General features: G+C 38.5%; 2 protein-coding genes across 5 annotated transcripts in view; one reads left to right on the forward strand and one right to left on the reverse strand.

Moving 5' to 3' along the window:
* LOC135166696 (uncharacterized) overlaps positions 1-16208 on the forward strand; it is a 54122-nt gene extending 37914 nt beyond the window's left edge. For 3 of the 4 annotated variants that reach the window (XM_064129226.1, XM_064129224.1, XM_064129227.1), the window contains exons 3-8: positions 8321-8498; positions 8721-8833; positions 11111-11327; positions 14126-14237; positions 14359-14703; positions 15604-16208. In XM_064129226.1, coding sequence (XP_063985296.1) covers positions 8337-8498; positions 8721-8833; positions 11111-11327; positions 14126-14237; positions 14359-14703; positions 15604-16208 — 1554 coding nt within the window. In that variant the 5' untranslated portion in view covers positions 8321-8336. Of the gene's footprint in view, positions 1-7181; positions 7708-8320; positions 8499-8720; positions 8834-11110; positions 11328-14125; positions 14238-14358; positions 14704-15603 lie in introns of those variants that run through there. The other variant, XM_064129223.1, reaches the window with a different exon arrangement.
* A 1328-nt stretch (positions 16209-17536) lies between these two features.
* On the reverse strand, positions 17537-20174 carry LOC135166694 (tubulin--tyrosine ligase-like protein 12). The gene is made up of 2 exons (XM_064129218.1): positions 20008-20174; positions 17537-19592 (listed from the first exon to the last, which is right to left on the reverse strand). The coding sequence occupies exon 2, from the start codon at positions 19576-19578 to the stop codon at positions 17725-17727; it is 1854 nt and encodes a 617-aa protein (XP_063985288.1). The 5' UTR covers positions 19579-19592; positions 20008-20174; the 3' UTR covers positions 17537-17724.
* Positions 20175-26185: the final 6011 nt, after the last annotated feature.

The raw sequence follows: 26185 nt of genomic DNA on the forward strand, positions 1-26185 counted from the left end.
AATTCGCCCCTGGGAAAAAGAAAGTTATGGTAGCATATTCATCATTCCCCTACGATTTGGAGATATTGGGGACTCACCTTTTCTCACGGCAAGCTGATTTATCTCCTCTCATTTCTGTAATACAAAATTAATTAATGTGTTCTCAACTAGTCTCGTAATTCATGAATAACGTTGATATTTCATACACTCAACAGGAAGCGTCGATCATTGTTACCTGAATGATTCGATAAGACAGTGATTTCAAAATAATTTCGGAATAATCTATCGACAGACTTACGGCTATTCTCCGTCTCTGAAATTAATTTTTTATGCAATTATTACTTTGTTAATAAACTCCTCAAACGCGCCATATAATTACCATTGTCTGATAACTACTTCAATTTATCAAATCTTCCATTAATTATTCCCCAGAACTAAATTTTCTCATTTTCTCTCAAATCAATACGAAAACTCACATTAACTTCTCTAAAATTTAAACAACAAAATCATTGTAAAATGAAAGCATTTTACAATAAAAAAATTACTCCAGTTGAAATGAATTAACAATGATTGGAAAATTTCGATAACCGATCGAATGCAGGGTAACCCCTAAATTATTTTTCACCCTCTCAGTGTATCTCATCCACGAACTTCTCAGCCATTCAGCGAAATTAATAAATTCCGGGAAAATGCATTCCCGAAGCACACGCACGGTGAGTCATACCCACAGCACGTACCTCACCAGCTCGTTTTTCATCCGCCGACAAACACGTGACCCCTCACCATCACGAGACCCGATGCATTAATGACATCGAATTAGTCCCATACTTTAACCCATGATATAAAAGGTGTCACGTGACACAGGGAAAACGTGGAATGCTAAAGATCAGGGGCTGGGGGTAAAAGAGCGGTGGAAAAGCTACCGAATAGGTACATAGAGAGCACGTATACGTTTGATGCTCGGCAATATGACGGCAATAGGCGAGCTACGTAATCCTCCACTACTCCACACACTGTTACTGTACGTCTGAGCAAAATGATACCCCTGTAGAGGTAGATATTACCCTGTCTATGTGACGTTCTCAGAATATATGTATCGCTTTTCTAAATGCACATTTACGTGAGAAGAAAAAAAATATATATATATGAAAAAGAACAAGAAAAACTGCATGTACATTCCCACGGATTCTGGTAAAGTGCACGTTAAATTTTACGGGTTCGTTAAAAATTCAGATGGCGGACCTTTTTACAGGTAAAAAAAAATGCTGAAGGTTTTTACGTTTTTCCATGGATTTCAGAGGAGTTGATTGGCCGTTGGAAATTTAATCGAAAGGCTTTTATGCTCCAAGTATCTTTGATGTTGGAAAGCCGGACGGAAATTTCACTTGTCGCTCAGGTGAATTAAATAGACCTCAATTCGACGTTCAATTCTTTAAATCGAAACGTCGATTCAGGGAACGGTGGGCGACCGTTTATTCAACTTCGGTGTCTAGAATGATCGAAGTTCTTATTTAAGAATGTCGTGAAATTTTTAGGGACATTGTGGTGAGGGTGGACGGTATCAATCAATGGTATTTTTATTCAGGAGTTATTTACGTAATTTTTGGGTTATTTGATGTGATGGAGATTTTATTTTATGGATTATTGAACGGGGGTGGGGCAATATAGGTAATTTGTTGTACAGTTAACGGTGAATCTTCACTTTGGGGGTCGTATGTCATTGGAATCGCTAAGATAATGATAATTTTTTTGGAAAATTCTAGTAGAATCAGTTGGAATCAATAATGAGGATTTAAATTCACATGAAATTGTTTATGTACTTTTTTCTTTTTTATGATTTTTAGAAAATTATTGTCTTTTGTGAGCTTGAGAGTGATAGTGCAAACAAATGGACCACTTGTTGAACATTCTCCCGCACATTTTCCCTAAAATTTCCCGGAACTGCGGAATTTCAGGGAAAAGCAGATGCGAATTGAAATTTTCCTTTGGAGAATTGCACTTAAATCTTTGTCAGTTATCAACATTTATTTACTGCCGATAGCGAACTCTCTTCTTGACACAACCAGTTATCGTTTTTTCAGTCCATAATTTTCCAAAAACGGCATTTCATGGAAAAATAAATGAGAACCGAAAATTATCTCGCAGATTTTCAATCAACTATTGAACTTTATTTATCGGTATTTTCATTACTTTCATTTCTCTGCGATTAACTTAACTTCGATGTAATGATTTCATTTTATTTTTTATTTTTTATTGCACTCTATATACCTTTACCAGCTCAGCACGAGTGTTTGGAAGACGTATACTATTGGATTTTCCCCATTCACGTGTGTGTGTGTGTGTGTGCGGAGCAAAAGTACAAGGCGTCCCGGTCACTGGCAATGCACTCCAGTGTACCACTAACGAAAATTGTCACAGCCGTCTTTGTTGGTTGTGGCTGTTGTTTTGCAGACGGGGGTTTGGAAGTGGGAGGGATGGGGAGGAACTATATGGCCAACGAGGCGAGACTCGAGCAACGGCCACATTGTTCCGGCTCTTGTCCGTCATCAAACTTTGTCAGTTTAATTATAGACATACAACAGAGAGGTAGCAACGACACTTGTTATCAGAATTAAGAGCTACCAGTGGTTCGCGTTGATTGGATGATATTTAATGTCATCTTCGAGATGTTTTTGGTTTCAAAGGGAATCTACTTCTGGAAAGTTGCGTAATTGGAGGAATTTATTGCAACAGAAGTTTACAAACTTACAGAGATTTAATTTATTTATAAGCTTTATATTGAATTTTATTTTTGTAACCGGTGAAGAAGCGTGAAGTTATAATATTTTTAATTAAGAAAACTAATTTCCAAAATGAAAAATTAATAAATATGTTTGAAGTTTAATTTTCTGGAGATTTTTAAATTTTTAATTGGTTCCCACTTTTTTATTTTTTATCCTAAAAATAAACTTTTCGTGATCGTAATGATAAGGAACAAAAATTCATGGTTAACAGCAAAAATTGAATGAACGTCTGAACATTAATTAATGCTGCGACATTTGAAAATATATCGTCAAAAATTTTAGGTGAATATCACGACAGAATGCAGTGATAAATCTCTTTACATTTCCTCTGTAATTGGAATATCAGTATTATGCAAATAATTAATATACATGGGGTTATTATTCTGATAATAGTGTTGATGCTGGTGCTGTCTGTTGGGGTGTATTTTCCCTGATTTTTAGTATGCATGGAATAACATGTGCTTCAGAATTTTAGTTAAAACACAAAAGGCATACTTTATCGCTAGGCATTGTGTAGGCAGGCTTTTTTGTTTGTGAAACGTGATGCGAGTTTAATTTAATTAAAATCCTTAACTTTGGCTCATACGATGAACATCGCTAATTATAATACGAATACTTGTTGGTGGAATTCGGAGTGAAATAAATGGATGGGGTGAGGGAGAGGAGACTAGAGAGTCTTGAGTTGAGACGTGTGTCTAATTACTGGGAGAAAAATTCATTTTATTTAGCTCCTGGGGATTGGGGTGAATTTTTCTAGGCGAAATAAAATGTCTGCTGGGAGGTGAACAGTGCACCCAATTTATTGAATATTAAATTGAAAAATCAAAGGACGTCCTGACATTGACATGGCTCTCGTCAAAAATTCCAACCGGAGCTTCGAGCATTCCATAAATCATTGTTTGTCGAAATTTCATTCAATTTTCAGTGCCCGCGACCCTATAATTTATTGGTCATTCTGATTCATTATTCATTCAGTTAAAAATTAAATTCGGTCAACAATTATATAATCCTGAAATTACACAATTTTATGTTTATTGCTCCAAAAAAATATCGAAAATTTCGGTGCATAAAGTTTATAATTAAATGGGAAAATCAAAGGCAATTAACTATTTCAATTTAATTGGTCTATAAACAATCATCGAAGTGAGATGAATTAATGGAACTGAATCTTTATTTGTTAATGCCCACATTTTCAAACCCTATCAATTACCCAATTAATATATTATTGATTATATTATTAAAACTACTAATTGATATGCGATAGGAGCATATCACTGTATATAAAAATGAAAAAAAATCACTGAATTTTGTCCCTCAAATCGAATGTCAATGTCACTCGTCCAAAAATAGTCCCTCAAGAGTCCTCGACATTTTCCATTTTTTCCGCCACAACATCCCACATTACCGAGTGCTTTACCCCCATCTTGAGTCCCTCTCCCCAAAACCGTTATCACTCAAAAAGCCATTGTTCCTCCCTAACCAACTCTCTCATAACCCTGAAAATTAAATGACACAGGAATGAAATTTAATGGATTTACCGTTGGATTTTGAATGAGTTGACGTTGGGATATGAATGTATGGTGCATAACGTAAGTGACGGTGAGTCTGTGGCCTTTCTGCGCTAATGGAAATTAGGGGTGAACGCGTTAGTGTCAGAGTGATGCGCGGCGTCAGCTACACTACACTACACTCTACTTGAAACCTCAGTGTTGGAGTGTAAACCTATAGGGAGAGTGGGCGAGGGGAGGAGGAAGGGGAGTGCGAGAGTGAGAGAGAGAGAGAGAGCGATGAGAGAAGAAGGGCGCCCTGGGTTGCTACCCCCCCTTGTGAGGCGTGGTGTGACGAGAGGATTCTACCACCTGAGAATGACGTATCCATTGTTCCTTCAGCACCCTTGAGAGTACTTCAAAACACGGCAGGTAGATGACGTAGGAAATGCTTTATTCATTACTAACAAAACGTGGCCTAAAAAGTTTACTGTTTTTTTTTCACCTCATCCGCCCCCGAATCAATGGGTCTGAAAAAAAATGAGGGAAGAGAAGAAATTCAAAAATGATAAAAACAGGAAAAACTTCGGGAATGAGATTAAAAAAGTTTCCAATGTTTTCATCACTTTTTACACTTTTTTTTTTTCGGCTCAATCATAAACCCATATCCATTATTTAGAGCTCGAAAAGTTGAAATGTGGGAAGGAGGTCATTTCCTCACTAAAAAGTTCAACTATCGTCGATGGAAATTTTCCAAAAATTCTTTCCAAACAATTGTAAAACTTTAAAAACTGCTTCAACTTTTATAGCGAGGTTAGAGGAATCTCGTGGATAACATCACAACTACTTACATACCAAAAAGCCTTTGGATTTTCCAGAAAATTAGGGCTCTTTAGTGCCAAATATCGAGACATTTTGGCATTAATTTCCTCCTGAAACAATTCGAAAATTCAAACAAACTATGCGATTCTTCTCTTTCGCTCCCAAAAATCCCGACTCCCGAAAACTCCATAATAAATGTAAATTCCCGGCAACCAACAACCACTCAAACAAACTACCAACGCCTAGAACCACCGAAACCCCTCCCCCTTCTTCGCTCGATTATCCAAAAAAAAAACCCACCTTTCCATCCGGATTATTAAGTCATCCTCGTCATTATCAAATCCCCGGAGATCTCGAAATAATTCCACGGTAAATAATGACTCTTTCAGCCCCGAAAACCCAAAACAAGGAAAAATAAGACAGGTCATTTTTAACTTGACGAAATAATTCGAGGGCCGGTGTTTTTTTTTTCCCTCCGGGATATTCGTTGCGGTTTCAAAGTTAACGTTAGAACCGTCTAGTTGGGCCCCATGAAAGCGTCGAGAATCTTGCGAGGTCGGTTAGGAGGAGTTGGAGTCAGTCAGCATACCTGCCCGCCAATTATCCTCGCATCTCACCCAACTGTTTCTCCTCCTCCCCCTTTGCCAACGTAACGTCTTGCTTCTCTCCCGGGGTTTTAGAGTCGAGACACTCGCCAAAAACGACAAAATGAACGTACCTCCCAGTGTTTAAGACATCTCGTGCGCCAGTAGCAAGCTGCTTCGATCTATAAACCTTATACCCCTCATCTTGCAGGCGGTATAATAATCCACCGCCGGTGTAATCCTCCGAATGGGGTTTGGGCCCCGAGTGTTTAAAAGACCCCTGCCGAAGAACAGATAATGTAGATATCATCCCTTCGTCGGCATCCAGCGGTGAGAAACATCATTGAACGGTCCATCATGCCAACTGACCCCCTCCCCTGTCCCCCCCCCCCGGAGGGTTAACGCCCAATCCCCTCGCGTGCCAACTGACGTCCCCATAATTCCACTATACAATATTCTAATTATGTGGCTCATTCTATTGTAACATTCCCGTGCTTATTATCCGATTGCCAAGATAGACACGAAACCCCGGGGTATTTTTTTTTTCTTCCACTCTTCCGACGAAAAGTCTCAATTCGACCCAATTTATGTTCCACCTCCGCCCCCCCCCTCCCACCCGACAATGGAAAGGATCAATTCCCAGGAAATAACCCAGTTTCACCCCCTCTCCACCTCCCAAAAATACGACGTCCAATCCGATAAACCTCATTCAAACATAAATTAATTCCCATAAAATCCTGACATTTTAATTGAAAACACGCCTCACCCCCCTCCCCCCTCGCCGCTTCTGTATGCCCGGAAAAAAGTCATCTGCCCCGATTGAGTGTCTTCTCCACGCATCGGAGAAGAGGGGAAAAAAAATACAGGAATAACCCCATAAACCATAAAACTCGTAAAAATTCACCATTCAATCTGGAACGGAGTGGCTTACGCTAGTCAATTTTTCTCCTCCACTTCCTCATCTTCCTTTTTTTTTTTTTTTACATCGGACGATTTATCCCCCCACCCCACTATTACCACGAGAAGTTTTATTTCCACCCCCGTTCCCCCTCTTTTTTTCTGGCTTTTCATCCTTGGGTTCGGTGGGTTGACGTTCCGAAGAACGTACTCCGGTTCTTCCTCCAACTCATTCCCTATAACCCCGGCAACCCCTATTCGGTCGATTCCTCACCCCTCCCCCGCCCGTCCCCACTGCCTCGTCAACCCCACCGATGCGACCCCCACTATCGCGTCGTTTCTCTGGCTTCTCGTGTACACGAATCCATTCTTCTGTCGGCGATCTCGCTTCAACCCTCGTGGCTTCACCCTCCACTTCAGTAGTTGGCCTGTGTGGGAATGGTGGGGGGGAGTGATGTTCGCGTGGCGCTAGTGGTAAGGGACACCCAACGGAAGCAGTGGTGGGGGGGTTTGGTTATCCCAGAGACGGCAATACCCAGTGGACGTTCAGTGGTGGGGGACGAATGTCGAAGTGTGCCGTGGATGGTCGGCGGTGGGGGGTGTGTAGGGGGGTTGGGAGGGTGAGAGAATGATGAGGGGGTGAGGGGAAGAGAGGCTACGAGGCTCACAACGAAAAACCAGAGCAACAGTGTGTCGCGCGTCGTCGCTATACCAGCATCGACCCGAATGAGTTCCTGGTGACGAGTTTAAAAAAGTTTCTCGACAAATTTTTTTTTTCATTTTTAACTGTGAATTAAAAGTTTTTCGCATTGAGATCACAGAAACTGCGGTAGTATTTCACCGGAGGAATTCAGTGACGAGTAGTTAGTCCGGGGGACGGAGTGTCATTACTTTGGATTTTGTTTTTTTGTGATTATTTCACCTGCGACAACTGTGGATATGATTTTGAAAAGTGATTGCAATCATTGTGACGTGATTTAAATGGGTCAGAGGATGTGCTGTGGTTGCTGATTGTTATTTACGACGAAAATAGATGGATATGAGCTATGCTAGTCGGGGGTAATTGTGCGTGATAAGTTGTCAAAGGCCTAAGAAGGGATGGAACTAGCCATGAGTTTATAGCAAATCAACCCCTGGGGACTTTTACACGTTGAGGTGAGAATAGCAGCAGCACGGATGTCAGTTTGCTCTGTGAATTGTCACGTGAAGTACAATTTTTTTTGTCTTCTGCTGACCCAAATTTTTTTCATAGACGAGAACGAAAGGGGAAAGTAATCGTGACAGTGGGACGCGTGAAAAATAAGGATAATTGGATTTTTTTTCTTCTTTTTTGGAAGTTGAATAATGCCGGTGTTATTCAATCACTCACACTGGAACGCGGTTATTTACATTTTGCGGATGTGTGAAGAGGAGGATAATGAAATGAGAGTAACGCTGTTAATTAATTAACTGAGCCTTTCAATTTTTCTCGTCGCCCTTTTCTCCCACGATTATATCGGAATTTTTACCGCCTCTTTTTTTTCAAGTTTAAAATGCACTCGTTAAACACGAGTCCCTGAAATATCCGGAATATCAATAATATCGGTAATCAATTTAATCGTTTTAAAACCACCCCCCTACCCCACCACAATAAGAATTAATGACGTACCGTAAACTATCCAAGATGATAACCACGAAGAGTGAAGTTACACTTCACCAAGAATTAATGATCACCATCAATGAGACTAATAGAGCTGTATATTTTTTTTTACCATCTGATTTTTCGTAGAAAGCTGAGGAGGAGGATGGCAGAGCTCGAGACGCTGGATAGCACTGAGTGCTTGGAGTGCTCAGGGCCGCCGCCCGTTTTTCGGCTGCCACCACCACCTCGGCCACCCTTTCTCACTGAGGGTACTTTCTGCTCCGAGGCACCCCTTGCAGAACTCGAGGACTGCGTTGCCATTCCCGTAAGTATCAGAAACATAACACTTACATTTTCAGTTAACAGTGAAAACCCATTGAAAAATAACCATTCACGTGTACTCCGAGGCTATTCTCACTCTCCTCGCATTGACACTGACTACAACCTATTCTCCGTATATTCTCATACCCATACACTTCAAGCACTAAAAGCAACATCTAAAAATACCGTACATTGTAGATTTGTTTTTCATTTTCTTTTTTAACAGATGATTGATGCATCCTATCACACTAATCCGTCGCTCCAGAATACTGCCCTCATCATCACATGCGCCGTTGTCTTACTGCTAATGGCAGCCATTGTCTCGGTTGTATTTTGGAAGTAAGTATCAGAATGTTGTACGTACAACGGTAGATTAACTCCTAGAAACTTTGAAAATTGAACGCTTGAAACTTTGCGGGAAATCACAGCGCGTTCGATGAGCACTTGAAATCAAGACAAGTTGTTATCGTAAATATATGATGTTATCGTCATTGGATTGGATCATCAATTTACCCATTTCTCACAATCTTCAACGCAATTATACAACGAAATGTGTATGAATATGTATGAATCGCATACAATTGAATTTAAAAACACTTAATTCCGTCTCACCCCGTTCGGGCCCAGAGACGAAACAACAAAAAGTAAGATTCATTCAGAAGCGTAGGGGGGCGTTAACTTGAAAAGCTCAACTTCAGAGAGTTTGGGGGAAACCGAATTATGCTAATTACCATCAACCGACAAGAGATAGAAGCTATTTCTAGTTCTACTGAGCAGTTTCCGAACTCGGTAGTTGGGTTTAGATGTTTCAAGTCCCTTTTAACCCGATTCAAGGTTTCTATAGAATGTCATTACTAGGAAATTTCCTATTAAATGGCAATCAATCGTGTATAATTCGATTTATCCCTCAAAATCGAATCATCAATTTGACGCCATTCACCTGCTACCACTTGCATTCTCCACATTTGTTGAGGGATCTTCATGAAGTTGACCGGGAGGATTGCGATGTTAATGGCTCCTTATTTATTTCTTATTCGTGAGAGATTAATTATGGAACTTGAAGCTCGCTCACCGATTACGGAATCGGTTTGGAGAGATCACGTCATTTTTACGAGGAGAGGAAATTCGAATGAAACTAGCGAAAGGCTCCGGGAAAATTTATTTGTGCGTTGAAAAAAAAAATGGGTAAAATGAAAAGAGGATTTTTTTACTTAAATTGTCAGTGAGTTTAGTCCATCGGAATCATCCATTAATGATATGGCATATGGAGGTACTTTCAGTCGATTGTGTGATTAAACTCAATGCTTCGATAGTGGATTCAGCGGGCTCCAAACATGATTTGATGTAATGAGGGTTCGAGCGATAGTACATTTATTCCAATTTTCTGAATGTCGCATTGACTTTCAATAATTATTTGCAAAATGCATACAAAAGATGTGGGAATTGTATAGCTTCCTTTTGTGCGTTAACAACATCGGTAGTTAATATGTAGCTAAAAAGTAATTCTCGTCTGACGACTAAGCTCACGTCGATTTTTCAGTCCAAAACCGTCATTCGCTTTATTTCAACAATGATATTAGCATTTTTCCATTGATTTTGTTTTAATTATTTTGAGTTACTGATTAGCTGTAGAGATTGTTTTTGATAGTCATGTATTCAGCGGATAAGTAACATTTCGCGACATGTTTGTATTATAAATTAAACAACTCTTGAATGTAATTTGAACGAGAAATACCGAATTAGATTCGGTTGAGTCCTTTCTCGAGCAGCATCGTTTTGAAATGTAGAAAGAATAGAAGCTGTGGCGGGTCTACACTGACCGATGGGAGAAGAGTGAGTTTTTGTTTCCAACGTGTTACTCCGACACGTCCTTAGGGGTTTTTTCAGGTATAAGGCCCTTAGCAGGGGTGCTTTTAACTACACGAACCGAAATTCTTTAGAAAAATTCGCTTTAACCCGATTTTTACTAGTCGTGAACTTATAAAGAATATCTCTGAGTCTAAAAAAGACAGAAGTTTTTATCACGACCGCTTTTGTACACGGAATCAGGTGTTTTTAAATAGTTCTGAAAAGAATTTGGGGGTCTTAAATTCCAAGATACTCATCAAAAATACCAGTGGTGACCCGAAAAAATCCTCTAAAAATCTAGAACTTCCAAATTAGCTAACAATTTTAATTATCCACAAAATGTAATAATCAGAATTCCATTGAATACTCCAAAAATCCCCTGATTGTTCCCTCATAAAAATCATGAAAATTTCGTAAAAATAGCTGACCCTTAAAATTTCACGGACCCATTTAAAGCTGAAGATTTTTAACTTGAAAATATCAAGAGTCCTAACGATGCAATCCCCCAACTGCCTCACAGTATCCGTCACAAGTGACTCCCCCAATGATATTCTTGATTCATGGATAAATAACCCATAAGTAGCCGTAGTCCATTGTGAGCAGAGTACAATATCCAAGCTTTTTATACCCTCCTGATCCTGGAATGATGCTGTACTTGCCCTGGCAAGGCACAATCCATCCAGCACGGAGTGCCCATCTATGTATACCCCCCCCCCCCCCCCCAACCACCGACCAACTGACACTAAACCCCGACCAATCTGTTTCCAGACATAAGAGAAAAGTCCAAGGTTTACTTCCCTGCAAGAGTGCAGCAGCAGCAGCAGCAGCAGCAGCAGCTAATCGTCGTAACTTGGGTGATGGTCATACACTCCAAGGTACAACAACAACTGGCAGTGGTCTACTCTACGAGGATTTACCCGAGACAACACCCCATTCACAGCTTCACAATCACTTATCAGTTCACAACGGTCCACCGACAATAGAGGTACGCGGAAAAAATGCCAAACATCATGGTGAAAATGTACCAGCAAATCATCATCTCGACTATCTCGACTACCGTGATCCACGTTATGTGCTGCGTGTCAATGAAAAACCATCAAGAGCGGTACTCGGTGGTTATAGAACACCTCGCGCCCTCCTGGCAAAATCACAAGGTGTATCACAGACAATTGCAACACATGTGCCTAGTACACCATCATTAATTACCCCAGTTATCGCGTTACAACTTAGTACCCATCAATTGTCTAGTCAAAGTAATTACAATGATGATTTTGACAATTCTGAATTATCATCGGTAACAGGACAATCGTACAATCATCAGAATAAACGTTTATGTACAACCGATAGTGTATCACTACCACCAACAATCGCGTACACTAGTGTCAATGAGATTGTATCCCCAGTATCATCAAACGTTATAACACCAACACACAGAAATCGTGTACCAACGCTGCAATTAGCGTCTGAGAAGCCATTTACCATGGAGCAACAGACCAATTCAGTGTATGACCAGAGAAGATTTAGACGTACATCTGTAGATTCAGAGGGTTACTCGTACGTTGACACTGACAATCGTTATAAATTTGACAATAGAATTGATTTGACGAATCAAGGAAATCATCATAAGTATGAGTACTTTGATGTTGATGGTTATTCGTATATTGATACGGGAGTTAGAAAAGCACCTGGTTGGGCTAAACGCGTTGCAACTGGTGATGCTACTGATGATGAAGTTTGTCCTTTGTGCACAATACAGCAAATTCATCAGCTACTTGGTGCACCGGATAAGCCGTATTCCAATTCCGAAAAAACATGACGGCTTTCGGATATGGGTATTTGCAATGTCCCGGTGGTTTTTGTAACCGATCAATTGTATTCTGGTTAATGAGAATTAATGGCGATGCAATCAACGTGAGGTGTGCGATTTCGTTACTTTTATCACCCGAAAGCAGTCGTTCATCACTACTCGATATTCAATTACTCATGCACTGAATGGAAAATAATATATTTGAAAGAAGTATATTTTGCACTTTATCAAAGTTTATGCATATCAATTCAAGTAAATATTTTCCCTTTACGGCATATTATGTTTTTGCTTGTGCACTGGTTCCGTATCTCCAAAAACACCAAATTAATTGAAAATCGAACGAAACACATGATAATTTCTATCCCTTATCGGTCAATTAATGATTCAAGTATGAAAAGAACATTATCATTTACTGACTGAACCGTATGACCCAGCAATTCGAGAGAGGATTTGCAAAATATACCGAATATTTTGATGTCCTGATACTGTTGACTTTCGGGTTTGAGGAGTAACGACTCGTTACTGCCCGCACATCTCTACAATCAATTAGGTCCGAACTCCGTAAACGCCGATAGAACAACCCCCTTTCCCTCCGCGAATGAGGAAATTTTTATAGACGAACTGGACAGGTTTTTCATCACATATCTCTAACGATTAGGTAAACTTAGGTTGCGTTTCACCTAGATCGCTGGACGATCACGACTTAAATTTAGCGCGTAACCTCACTGTACCTTTCTACCCAATCATTTTATCAATAAATTATTGATTATCGTCGCATTCCTCATTAGCTCCTTCGAGTTATGTGTATATATGTCACCATAGGGTAGATTTAACTGTAGTAATATAACGTGAGACTAGTCAATATTTATTTATTTTTTTTTTATAATTTTAGGATAACTAAATCCATATTCCTGAATATTTCAACATTGTTGATTTTTTATTTTATGTTTTTATACCATGAATTTTCCTCTTTTATCCAGTGAAGTTAATTGATATTGAAGAGTCGCTGAGAATCCGATGATTATCACTCGCAATTCGAGAATTATTATAATTTTGTAAATTGTCACAAATTGTTATTACGATTATTATTATCATTAGTGGAGTGATTTATAATTTACGGATATTGTTTTATTTGTTCCTTTGTCGATTCTCCGTCGCGATTGAATTGTTAATAATTAGAGAATGTGAGCGAGAGGGAGAGAGTGAGATAGAGGTGAGCAGACAAAAAAAGAAAGTAAATTGAAATGAGTGTATGCGGCATGTATGACTCACTGACGAAAAGATATTTCATTTTATTTTAATAGTAATAATTCTAATAACAATAGTGAATAATAATGGACAAAATTTTTTGAAAGAAAACAAAAACAACTAAAAAAAAAACAAATAATGAAAAATAAAAATTACTTTGCTGGAAAAAAAATTGACAAGGAGTGGTTATTCAACCCGGTTTCACAATCCCCATCCCTTTTAATCCACCATTTTTTGACGTTACCATTGTTACAACAGGTCCGGGGTACATTAATTCACGTTATATTCTTGTGGAATTATGCATGTAATGCCGCAGTAAATATTTCTCAGTCTCGTATCGGTGAAAAATGGAAAAATCGTTGAGTGGATGAAAAATAAAAGAAGAAAGGATTAAAAAAAAACTTTACAGAGGTTTATTAAATATTCTCTTAGTGAATTTCCTCTCTGTTCTATCAATTATTGCAGTGAACATTTGAATTATATTTGCTATGGCGGAATAACCACTTCCTTCTTCAAACATTACTGAGTTCTCCATTCGTACAACTGAATAGGAAATATCAGATTACGAAGGAGATAGTGTATTCAATGAATTTTCAAGGACTAATTAAATTATTCAGACTGAGAATTAAATGAGGATGGAAACACTGGGCGGCTTTGAATGACACGAATTCATATTTTTTTAGATTTCTCTCTCATTTCAAGTTTTATTCATTTGTGTTTGAAAACAGATGCTCGATGTGAAAGAGGGTGGCCGAGGTCTATTCGTATGTAGCAGTCCTGGACCCGATCCATACATATCCCAGGACCTCTACAATCCTGTATACGAAGAGCTGAACAATGGTGAGCATTCCCTTTCCCCCCTCGATCCATTCGTCTCCCACCAAATGTCGTTAATAAAATCAGTAATCAATCGGCTAATTGATTATTGATCTCGCCCATCAAATTTACCAATTTTTTTTAGGGGAACACGATACAGACGAGGAGAGTGAATTAAATGCACGCAATCGGCTGAATCATTATCACCATACCCACTCACGTCATCACGTTTCATCGTCAAAACCAGTGAGTGAGGATGAATTTGCTGAGGATGAGTTATCGCTTGGTGAGCCATCAGAATCAAAAATGCTTACCTCAACCCGTCCCATGTGGAGTACCTGTCCAACGTCTTCGCGTTTATCACGTGAACGTCGGGGAAAGAGTCCTAAAAGCTTAGACAGACGTAGAAAGGATAAAGCAAATGACGTTGGAGAGTTTCATGAGGGTATGCTCCTCGACGCACTACTCCAGCTATATCCCAACGTTGCGGGTAATTTACAATACTAATTTTTTTCCATCCCCCTTTTAAAATTTAAATTTCATATTTAACATGCTAATTTAGGGGGGAAAAACAACGATGGAGAGGTCATTTTCTTGGAATGGGGAAAATTTTTTAATTCGGCTTTTTACGGGTAAATTGCTGTTTTGAGAGAGGTGAATTATTTTCGTATGGAATGGAAAAATTGATCATAGTGAGCTTCGCGAGATATTGGAATTTTTATCAAGTTATTACTATTTTTATAGCTTTGACATTTCAAGCGTTTTTCTATTCCACGAAGAATGAAAAGGAACAGTTACGGAAGAATTAAAATCCTAACATTTTCAATTTATTCAGACGTTGTTTAATGAATGAATTGTAATTTACTGTGACATCACTTCCTCGACGTTTCTAACGGTCTAAATCAAGCGGATGTTCTCATATTAATCAGAAACTACCGAAAAAAACGAACCACCCCTCGCTTTACAGGTGGACAGAATGAATTTTCCTTCGTTAATGAAAAATCACGGCAAACTGTGACTTTCCATTGAAACATCAAATGAAAATGAATAAAAATTCGCAAATATTCAAGTGAATTTACAACTGAATATTCATGATTTCAGTGTAAATTAAGCAAAAATCCAAAATTTTATGGCTCCATTCCTTTGATGATACGTCTGAATGTTATTCGCATAAAAATAGCGACCACAGTTATAATGTCTACTGAACATTTCGTTCCGCATTTCTCTCAATTTTCTGGATCCTCAAAATTAATAAACTACACTCCATAATTTCGTGATTCCATGTCTTCAAATATAATTTAAGGTCGTACTAACAGTACATCCAAGACAATAGAACCCACATAATCCCCAGACACAAGCGAAAAGACCTAAACGATCCCTTAAATTACAGGTGTAGCTGGATCCCGAACAAGTACCAGTCAACGCCAGAAATCCGTCCCATCGGTGGCCCACAAACTGCCATACTTTGTGCCGCAGATACCGGTGACCCAGTCAGTAAGAGTAGACGAGAATCCGTACGAGAGTGTACCAGTACTGGGTCCCCTCCATCATTACACAAATCAAAGTAAACCAAACAATAAAGACAAATCACGTTCCGCAAATTGCACTCGCGAGCGTTATCCAAAGTGTTCACAATATGGCTCCGAGTACTTTGATCTGCGCAATCAGGACAATACACCACCAATCTACACCCAAGTTGATGGTGATTATTCAGATTCTTATGCTCAACCAGCGGACCGAATCTACACTGACGATAAATACGAACAGCCAGTCTACTACATGTCACGTAACAACGATCAGATGACATCGGGACGTCTGTACCAGGGATTACCGGACAGTAGTTTTGGCAGTGACAGTGGTTACAGTCATCACACATCCGGCACGACAGGCACCAATGGAACAAGAAGCAGTATTACAAATATCAACTACAATCGAAAAGAGAAGCACAGAAATTCCCATCATTCTCATCATTCCGCTGACTTCATATTGTCGTAATACTAGTCATTATCAGTGAGCAACCGAAGCAGTGAGAGATATACAATATCCACGTTGCAATGAACGACCAATTGCTTCGTATGATTTTCTTCTAGTGAGTTCTAGGTATACGAGACTATTTAACAAATTAAAATTTATTGGAAATTGTGAAGAGGCTCAGGTTTGTGCACCAAAGGTTTTTTGAGTTATAAATGAGTTATTACCCGAGTCGTTAATTATGATAAAAGTGTAGGGTGTAGAAGTCGTGAGAGACTGTCTCTTGTATACAAATAGGTACATTTAGAATTATTCCAATTAACGGTGAGATTTTTTCATGAAGTACTGAGAAAAATGTGAGTGCATTGAGTGAGAAAAAGTGTCATCAGTCCTGTACAGACACTAATCGTACATCAAAGATAATGTAAATTAATTATTTATAAAATTTAGTGGGAGTCACTGCACTGTATATAACGAAGATTGTAGAGAAATTGTATCATACGCGCTGTAGAGTACTTAATCGAAACATATTCAAAGAAAATATTAATATATGATTTTTTAATTTTAATATAACGAGATGATCAATGATTGATTCATAGCGGTAGTTTATTGAATGACAATTTGTGATTGTAGTGATGAATTAGGTCTAAAGGCCTTTCATTCCCGTGAAAATTCGATTAATATCAGGTACTTAAATCCGACGAGAGGGAGAGAAATTAATTATGATACAATCAATGAGTGGATGGAGTTACGCATGAGTGAGTTTGTAAGACGAAACTAATGAAAACGCTTTTTTACATTTTTTGCGTCCATACTGTTAGAGTGTGAAGAAGAAAGAATAATTTATACGTTAACATTACATGTATCCGAGTAGAGAGTAATATATTTAATATCATTGAAGCAGATAATGAGTGAGACAAGAGGCTGATTGTTTTTGTTATAAAAATTATTCTCAATACCTTCGATTGTCCCATTAATTTTTACTCAGAATCAAATCATAAAATTAAAAGAATAATCACTAGAGTACCTTAATAGGAATAAATTATAGAGTGAAACAATCATCAAATAGAAAAGAAAAATGAAAATTTCATTGTACGAGTATTTAATTTTGTGGAAATTTCAATGATCAATAGATCCAAAAAATTGTGAATATGAGTGCTATGAGCAGACGATCCAAATAAAAGACGTAATGTGAAATCATTTGTACGTGAAAGAGGTAATGTCAGTGCTCACAGAACAGGGTAAATAGTGTTTAACATCTGTATTTAAACCCCTCTGCCTCCCCCCCCCCCGACCCCTCAATAATTCTCAAAGAAAAAAGTGATGATGAACCATCAATTTTTCTATTTCAGTTATTTCTCGTTTTATCGTGTCATTAGGTCCTAAAAGAATTACTATCACTTTCATAATAATAAACTATTTAATATTCAATTTCAAAAGAAACCTTTTTACTCCGTAATAAATCATTCATCCTTCATGCAATTTTCTATTCGTACCTTAAGCGAAAGTATCAGTTTCCATTCTTCATTTTTATCACTGATCACAGACTGGATAAATCATGAAAGACACTGGGATTATCATCTCCTAGGAACAGGCACTTGAAGATGTCATTGTAGAATTCAGGATAATATTCACAAGCTCTTTTGTTATCAGGCGAAAAATTGAACTCCAGTAAAATCGGTTGCATATCGTTATCATCCCACTCCAGCATGAGATCAACAGCATAAACAGCTCTGCTCTGAGGATTGTGTCCAATTCCTCTGGGTGGTTCCTGAGCACAAGCACCTTCAAACACTTCCCACAACATTTTCAGAATCTTCGGTTCAACATATTTCCTCCAATCAAAATCAGGATACATTTTACTCCACTCATTAACAAAATCCTCACATTTGACATGATGAAGTGGTGATTCATCCGAGTAATTCATAACCGTAAAATGCTGTTCGTAAATGTCAAAATTATCAAGTGCAAATGGACGATTAGCAAAACGTAGAAAAAAACTTGTGTAAGCATAAGCTTTGAGTGGCTTCACTGAGCTCAGTAGCACGACATATCTAACGTCAAACTTAACTTTACCAACGTCTGGCCTATCATAAAGCACTGGCGATGATACATACTTCTGCACAACTTTTGGACCAGTGCTGGGTAACCGAAGTATATGATTCAAATTATTAGTTGGATGAATGTCTATTCCCCTTGCCAAGTTCCATGGCTTGCATATCCAGTGATTATCGAGTTCCTTAATCTTCCGATTTTGAAAGTATGATACAAACTTAATAAGTTCAGCACTGAGATTGTACGTAGTTGGCAACCATCTTGGACATGTCTTCAAAGTTTCAACTTCATATTTCCCATCACCGTCCTTACGTCGGCAGATTATTGATAATAAATCCTTCACAGTTAAAACATTTTCAAAGGGAAATTGATTCACAAGTACTTGAGGAAATTTTGTACTCAGAGTTTTGTAATCTTTGAAGTGATCCATGTACCAGAGTACATCAGCATCATCTTCGCTGTCAGTTAATTCGAATGAGCTGTCTGTTAAATAATCCCTTACGTACTTGTACTCGGTGAAAACTTTCAGTTTTTTTTCACTAGGATAGTTATTATGAATGAATTTTTCCGAGACGTGAAGTATTGGTAAAGTTTCTTCGCGTCTACCACTCATAAAATAATCATCCTCGGGTTCTGTTTGACGGAAATCTTCACTACTAAAATCTGCATCCACCCAGGGTATGAGCAGTGCACGTCGCAATTCTGGATCATTCGTTTGATTTTCGATGAAGTCTCTAGTGATTTCTTCGTTCACTTCTACATCCCTTCTGGGAAATAAGACGGAATAAGTTATTCCTTCCGTTAAGTGTAAGATAGGGACAACTCGAAAGTTTGGAGAGTCGTTATGATTAATTGCTGAGCCTACTTCGTCCATTATATACCAGAGAGGTAATCTCTCCTCTACGCTGTCGGAGTTTATCGTTAAGAATTGATTGTACCTCCACATCTCTCGGAGAATAAATTCAAGTTTTTGATCTTTGGATTCGGAGGGGGAGGAGTGGCCCATTATGGTGCACATGCGGTCTAATAGACCTGGGACTTTGTTCAGGTGAATTCGAGCGGTAGTGACATCGTATGTCCAGGCGTGATCGATTAGAAAGACGTTATTTGGTTCGCTGCAGGACATTGCCGTCTCTCCGGAGAGGAAGAGCTTGTACACCGGGTCTTTTGGACCCTTGGGGCTGTCCTCGTAGTCTATTTGAGCAATGCTAAAGTACAGACCTGCATCGAAGACCTGATTCTTCAGCTTCTCCCATATCTTCGGCCAGAAGAGCTCCGGGATCTGGGAGGCGACGAACTGCGGCTGGTGAAGCTTCAGGAAATCCTCGTACGTACCCATTTCTGATTTTACGACTGAAAAGTTTGAGATTTGTTGAATCAATTCTACAGAATTGAAAAGACCTCGGAATTTGTAAAATCGAGGCGCAATAAATAAAAGGCGAGGTGGGATATAAAATAGAGAGGAGAGACAAAATCGTGATGGAAGACCATCGCAGGATCAATATTTGTAAGGAGACAGTAGGATAAATAATTGATTGATTGGAAATGAACTGTGACGGATTTACGAAGGGTAGTTATTTCTAATAAGAGAAATAAAGATGAGCCAAAGAGAACGACTTCTCTGAGAAACATTTAAATTATTCATTAAGAGTTAATCGAGTCGATGGACCGAAAAGTGTAAATGTTAATGAATTAAGCGAAGAATTTTGGGAGCCATGGGAGGGACTAGAGCAGTGTAAATCAATCATTTAGATTAATTTCTACTTACCGGATGGTTTCTGTGATGCGGAATAATTTTTGGCGTTGTTTATCTAGGCTTTTAGGTTATGATCGATCGCTGCGTACCGGGTAGCACATGAGCTTGTGTCAGGTCACGGTAAACGAACACCGACAATGTGGAGCACTAGGTTATTGACTAGGGGTAGTCGATTCCGAGAATTGTGATAAAATCGAGAAACGCTAGGGGATGATTATGCTTCAGTATTCGGATTATATTGTCAACACGCGATTTGTCCGAAGTATGTTGGTGTGACAATAGATTTTTGAAAAGTCATATTCAACCCTCATTTTTCATTCCATATTATTTATTGATCGTTTTTATTGATTTTGAAATTTATTCGGGTATTTAAAACTTTTACTTATTTTTTTAACTGCAAAGGGAAGTCGTCGGTGTGTATTTGAATTTTTCTCAATCAATACAGAGAATATAATCTTTGGGCAATAGGTTAACGTTCGGTGAAAACAGAGAATTTGTGTTGATCGAGCCACGAGAATGGAATCGTGTGTTGGTAAACGACAATATCCACAGCCGCACGCGATATTCTGACTGTCGGCACTTTACCATTCCACCGAGGCAGCGCGTAGGACGTTGAGAAATATTTATTTATGTTCAGAATATATAATTTACATTTTTTATAAATATTATCAGAAAAAAATATCTCTTTTGAAACCGGTATCTTCCGGTCGGTAATACCCAGGCGAACCAAGTACAACTCTGGTCAGGAGAATTGTATTAAACTACAAAATTTTTATTCAACAAAAGACTTCAGGTGATATTTGCAATTATTCTGAATTATTTTCACCTAAGAAAATCTCGAATTGTAAAAATTTCAAACATAATGAAGGGCTTCAAGAACAAATGACCAATTGCAGAAATAAGTTCGCAGACTCTTTAATTTTCAAAATTAATCTCGTCGTTAAGACACAATATACACAAACGATTTTTTATTCATTGCAAAATAAACCGTTACCGACTGCTAATGAGAATAATTTTGCTGACGGCGGGAAACGCTTCAAATCACAAAGTTTTGCGCAGCATTTCACTCACATCAGTGCAAATATTCACTCAGAATGCCCTGTAAAAAATTATCTCAGCTTTTATAACCCCATAAAAAGCCAAGTTTTCATAGAAATTTCAATTTCAATATTCAAAGCCATTGCAATAACTGCCCCATAATCGAAAAGTTGATAAAATGCGCGTAAAAAAATAGAGTGCTCAATTCCCAGTCTATTTCCGTAAACTGCCCCAAGCAACGTATCGGTGCGTTTAACCGGGGGTTTTCCACTCACAGGACCAATCCTCGAGTTATCAATGAAATTAAAACGCAAAAAATAGTCGGTTTAGCGCTAAAAATCCGTCACAAAGGTACGTCGAATTAATAATTAGCCTTTGTGATATGACTGCATCTATAATGAACAGCTTTATGCTTCCATTGACCGTTAAAATTCTTCTTCGAATGTTGACCAATGAATTATCAATGGATTAACCAAACACTGTGATCCAATCGATTTCACAGAGGACGAAGGTTCCGCAAAATCCGCCTAATATTCTCATTAATAAATCATAACAGTTATTATGATAAAGTAAAACAGAGTTTGAATTTTTAAAGCTCCTGAACAAATCAACTTTTCAACAGTCAATTAATTTCTATGATTAATTTCCTTTACTTTTTTTTACATTACTTCCTCTATTATTTATGTTTTTTAATTCACTAAAACCATTACAATCAATTAAAAAATATATATTAATCATTGCAACCCAAAAAGTATTCAGTGAATGACAGAAAAGCATATCACAATTTATTTATCATCACTCAAAAAAAAATTATTACTCCAACAAAAATTATTTATCAACAACAAATAATTTATTCAGACCCATAAAATAAATATTTATCAACACAAAAAAAGTTTCAAATTTGCTGAAACCGCATCGAACTTCAAACTAAAAATTGAATTCAAATGAAAACTATCCTTCATGTTATATAAACAAATTTATTTTATTCAGTTGATTGAGTTTCTCTGATATGATTGTTTATTATTCAGTTTCCATGTGAATCATTCTGCATTCAACCATAGTATCCATTTTCTTCCTTAATTATATGTTCACATTCAGAATTATTATCAACTGAAGCACTGGGGTTCTTGATCCAAGCATTCCAGCGCTAACGATGTCATTCATCCAGCATGATCCACCGTTTGTGGCACTGGATGGATATTACCACTAACTAATATAACTATACACACGTATATAATTCATCAGCCAACATTTTGGTCTCGTTAACGTCTGGATGCATGTAGAAGCCACATTAGTGGAATTTCACCCAGAATGTATGTGACAGGATTATTAGTGATTATTAATTATGAAAGATCATCTGCGCAGTGCTGTATCCTCAATAGCGATATCCATTGATCGTCCTTTGATGGATCAGGGTAATATTCAACTCACCGATTTGGAATTAACAAGGACTCCCACTCTCTCTCCCTCTCGTTTGTCAGCGGAAATAGAAATGTTTTTTTTTTCCAAAAAAATCAACATTATTACGTGAAGACTCCTTGAACCACGTCAATGTACCTTTCCGCATCGTTGGATCAATATTTCATAGAAATTTCAACGCTTGAATAATTCCAATGCCAATCTGTCACCACTCCTTTTTGGACGGGTATCTTCCTTTATATAGACCCAGGAAAATCCAAAAGAAATAAAGTAACATCTGAGGGCTTCGGTGCAAAATTCATTCTTTTTCATTCGTTTTCATGAAGATGTTGGGAAAAATGATGGCTGAGGGGTTGTTACAGACAGACGGTGAAGGTGGAGAAATAAAAAAGTAATCGGAAAATTCCATTGAATTATTCAGTGTCGAGTGAGAGGAATTGACATTCGGGGTTTAAAAATTCTCATAACACTACATCAAAATGAATTTTCAGGTAATAGATTCAATGGCCTATCGATTCCGATTGCCATGCCAACCAATGCCAAGTTATAGTTCTCTTCTTTGGGCTGTTATCATCCGTAAAAATCGACGGATTTGACTTCCATTGCCAAAACAAAATTACGCAGGAGTATTCCACTGCTGAAACATCCGATTCCGGGTGAGCAGTGGGGCATGCATAAAAGTGAGATGAATCACAATGAATTCGGGGGGCGGGGAGGGGGGGGGGAATTGTTCTGTGGTTCTTTTTATGGGTTTCTCTTGCTGTCATTAGGCGGGTGGCATTCCGAGTGATGAAGATTGACGCTTGCTACGTCGAGAGCTAAGTGAAACTGACGCTGATGCGAGGAACGGGGGTGTGGACATCTGTTAATTAATTGGAATGTTTAGAAATCTCCGCTGAGATGTGCGCTGAGTCCTGAAATATTGTTGGAATAGAATTTCCGGAGATGTGATGACAAATTTGGGAATTAAAAGTTCCTAAAATCAGTTAATCACAAATTTTCCCTCCCAACTATTCCCCCCCAATGTACACAAAACTCTTTACTCGTAGTTCCCAAACTACTTAATTTCGAGTTAATAATATCCCAAGAACTGAACCCAAATCAAATTACTTAACTCCAGCCTCTTTATTTTCGTCTTGTGATCCATCGGATCAAAATCCATCCACGTCTGACCTGATTACCCGAGTGTTTCTCTGTCATCTCTTGATGTAATCAATTTGCGAGAGTAATTGGCTCCATTCATTTTGATTCAACAGTCTCCCCAGGCTTTCATCCCTTCGACTACATCAATTCTCCGAGTTTTTAATTTATGAAACTCGAGGGAATCCATTCAGCCCGTAAATCACACCTAAAGTAAATAATGAAATTCCTATTCTCGAGCGATATGAAGACGACTTTTCTGATTTTTTTTTTCCTTCAAATTTCCGGAATTCACGTAAATCCAGTCTCATAAAATTTCAAATATTAAAGTTCAATTTACACTCGGATTCAGTTCGCACAACTGGTACAACATACCAGGAATCGTTTTATCTCAGGAACGCAAGATTTCTGGAGTTATCCAGAGTGCCTTCACTATTGTCGACACACCGGTAGTGAGCCGAGGGGGTTTCACCGGGGGCTGCCTGTGGGGGGTGGGGTGAGGAGGGGTTGGAGGTGCGGAAGAAGAAAGGAAAGGAATGGAAAGACGAAGGGCATGGGCCTTTAACTTTGCAGGAGGAGGTGGGTATGCGGTCTCACCCAAGTCCGGAGGGCGGATGCCTCGTGGAAATGAGAATGGGGGTGAGTGGGTGGGGCTCTCGGTTGTAGAGAGGATGCAGAAAGAGGTGGAATGAGGAAAATATCGCACCGAGGTTGAGTATCTGCACTAACCGATGCACTCTGGGTCTTAATTAATTACCCGTTCAACCTCGTACCCCGAGTCAATTATCCCTTGCTAGCGAAGCGGGGGAGGGAGGGTGGGGGGCCCATAATTGAAGGATCACAGGGTTCAATCTCCGTATTCTACTGTTTTTGTAATGTTCATAATTTAATAAGGAGGATATTGAAGTTTATTGCGATGGCCTGGGAAAGTTCGAGAGATGTTCGCCAATTGTCATTGTTTTTTTATTAATGAGGGGAGGAATTTGTTGGTTATTTGGGAGTTCTTGAGTTTCTAGCGTCTTTCACAAATGACGCAGTGGAGACTAAGTATATAAACTTAGTAGAAATTGATATTTATTGATGAAAATTTACTGTGGGTTGAAGAAATAATATTCTGATGAAAATAAAAATCACTGTGAGTCGGAATAAAATGTCTAGAACAAAATATAATCGTTATACACATCGATTATATTTTCCGTGTGAAATTGATAAATAATCTCTCAAATTTATTGCAGCGGATTTTCACTCGAAATAGAAGAATTGGTGTCTCAATTGTAGTCTCAGTATGAATTATTAACGCACTGAGGCCAATGTCCCGGACAGCATTGACATGTGAATCGTCGATGTACATTGAAATCCCTTTGAAACTTCCCCAAAGACAAAAATAAGTAAGAGGAGAGTTTAGTCTGACAAGTACATATACTGGTGACAAAGGAACAAAGAAAGGCTCATCCCCCAGGAGACACGATTCACATCGCTCCAGTCGTGTTCCTTACCCGGTTTGCGGTCATTCCAAAGAGACTTACGGCCAAAGACCAGCGAGTGTCCCTGTGAAAGAGACCTGGGTCGCACAACGTTGACTTGCACAAAAGTTGGAGGGGTACCAAACTGCCATCAGAGAGCAAAACTTAACTGAGAGCGAAGATCTTCACTGGGGAAAACTGTATCAGGACAGTTTCAACTTCTCTATCGACGTTCTCGCGAGATATATTTCAACCTGGGGGCGAGTAAACACGATTAATTTAACCGGCGTCCATTCACCTCTGGTGGTGGCTAGGGAAAGTGGTGCATGTGCCACTCAGCCAAGGAATGACGAACATTTTCACAGACCGAATGACTCGAGATAAAAATTACAGTCGTAACCAGGAATAGCCACACACGCAAAAATATAAATGTAAATTACTTTTATGTTGTCGTCTTTTATGTTTTTGGAAAGGTATTCTACCCTTGAAGTTGAAAGGATTAGATAAACTTAATTTACGATTTCATTGTCGTAAACTACTCTTAAACTGCCTGTAAATTGCGATTACATGATCGTAATTTACGACTTCGTATTCGTAGAACCATCAACATTCTCGTGAATTTCGATAATTTTTTTTTGTATTTTAAATTCAACTATCAATCACTTAGAACAAATATTTTCTTAAAATATCATGAGATAATTTTTCGTACATTTATGAACATTGTCAAACTGGTGGTATGTATTATAATAATTATCGACACTGGCCAATTAGTCATGTTAGGTGAGCAAAATAAATGTATGGGTCGGAGAGCAGTACGACCGTCCCCTCCCGTTCTATGTGGATAAATATTTTTTTGTTTTTTTCGAAAAATGGGTTTTATTCGGATTTATGTTTCACAGCCAACGGTAAACGAAAAATGCCAGGACCAGCAAAAAATAGATGGCCATTCTGATTTCACGGTTTGAGGTACTGTTTTGGCGCACGAATGCATTGATTTTGCAATGGATTTTTTCCCTCCGTTCGCGAATTTTATTTATCTGGATATGTTTTTCATCAGGCATGTTGGTGGAATTCCAGAGCATTCAGATTGGTCACACGGTTGTGTCGTAAACGTAATCCATGGTTTAACG

The sequence above is a fragment of the Diachasmimorpha longicaudata genome, chromosome 10 (assembly GCF_034640455.1).
Source record: "Diachasmimorpha longicaudata isolate KC_UGA_2023 chromosome 10, iyDiaLong2, whole genome shotgun sequence".
Lineage (NCBI taxonomy): Eukaryota > Metazoa > Arthropoda > Insecta > Hymenoptera > Braconidae > Diachasmimorpha > Diachasmimorpha longicaudata.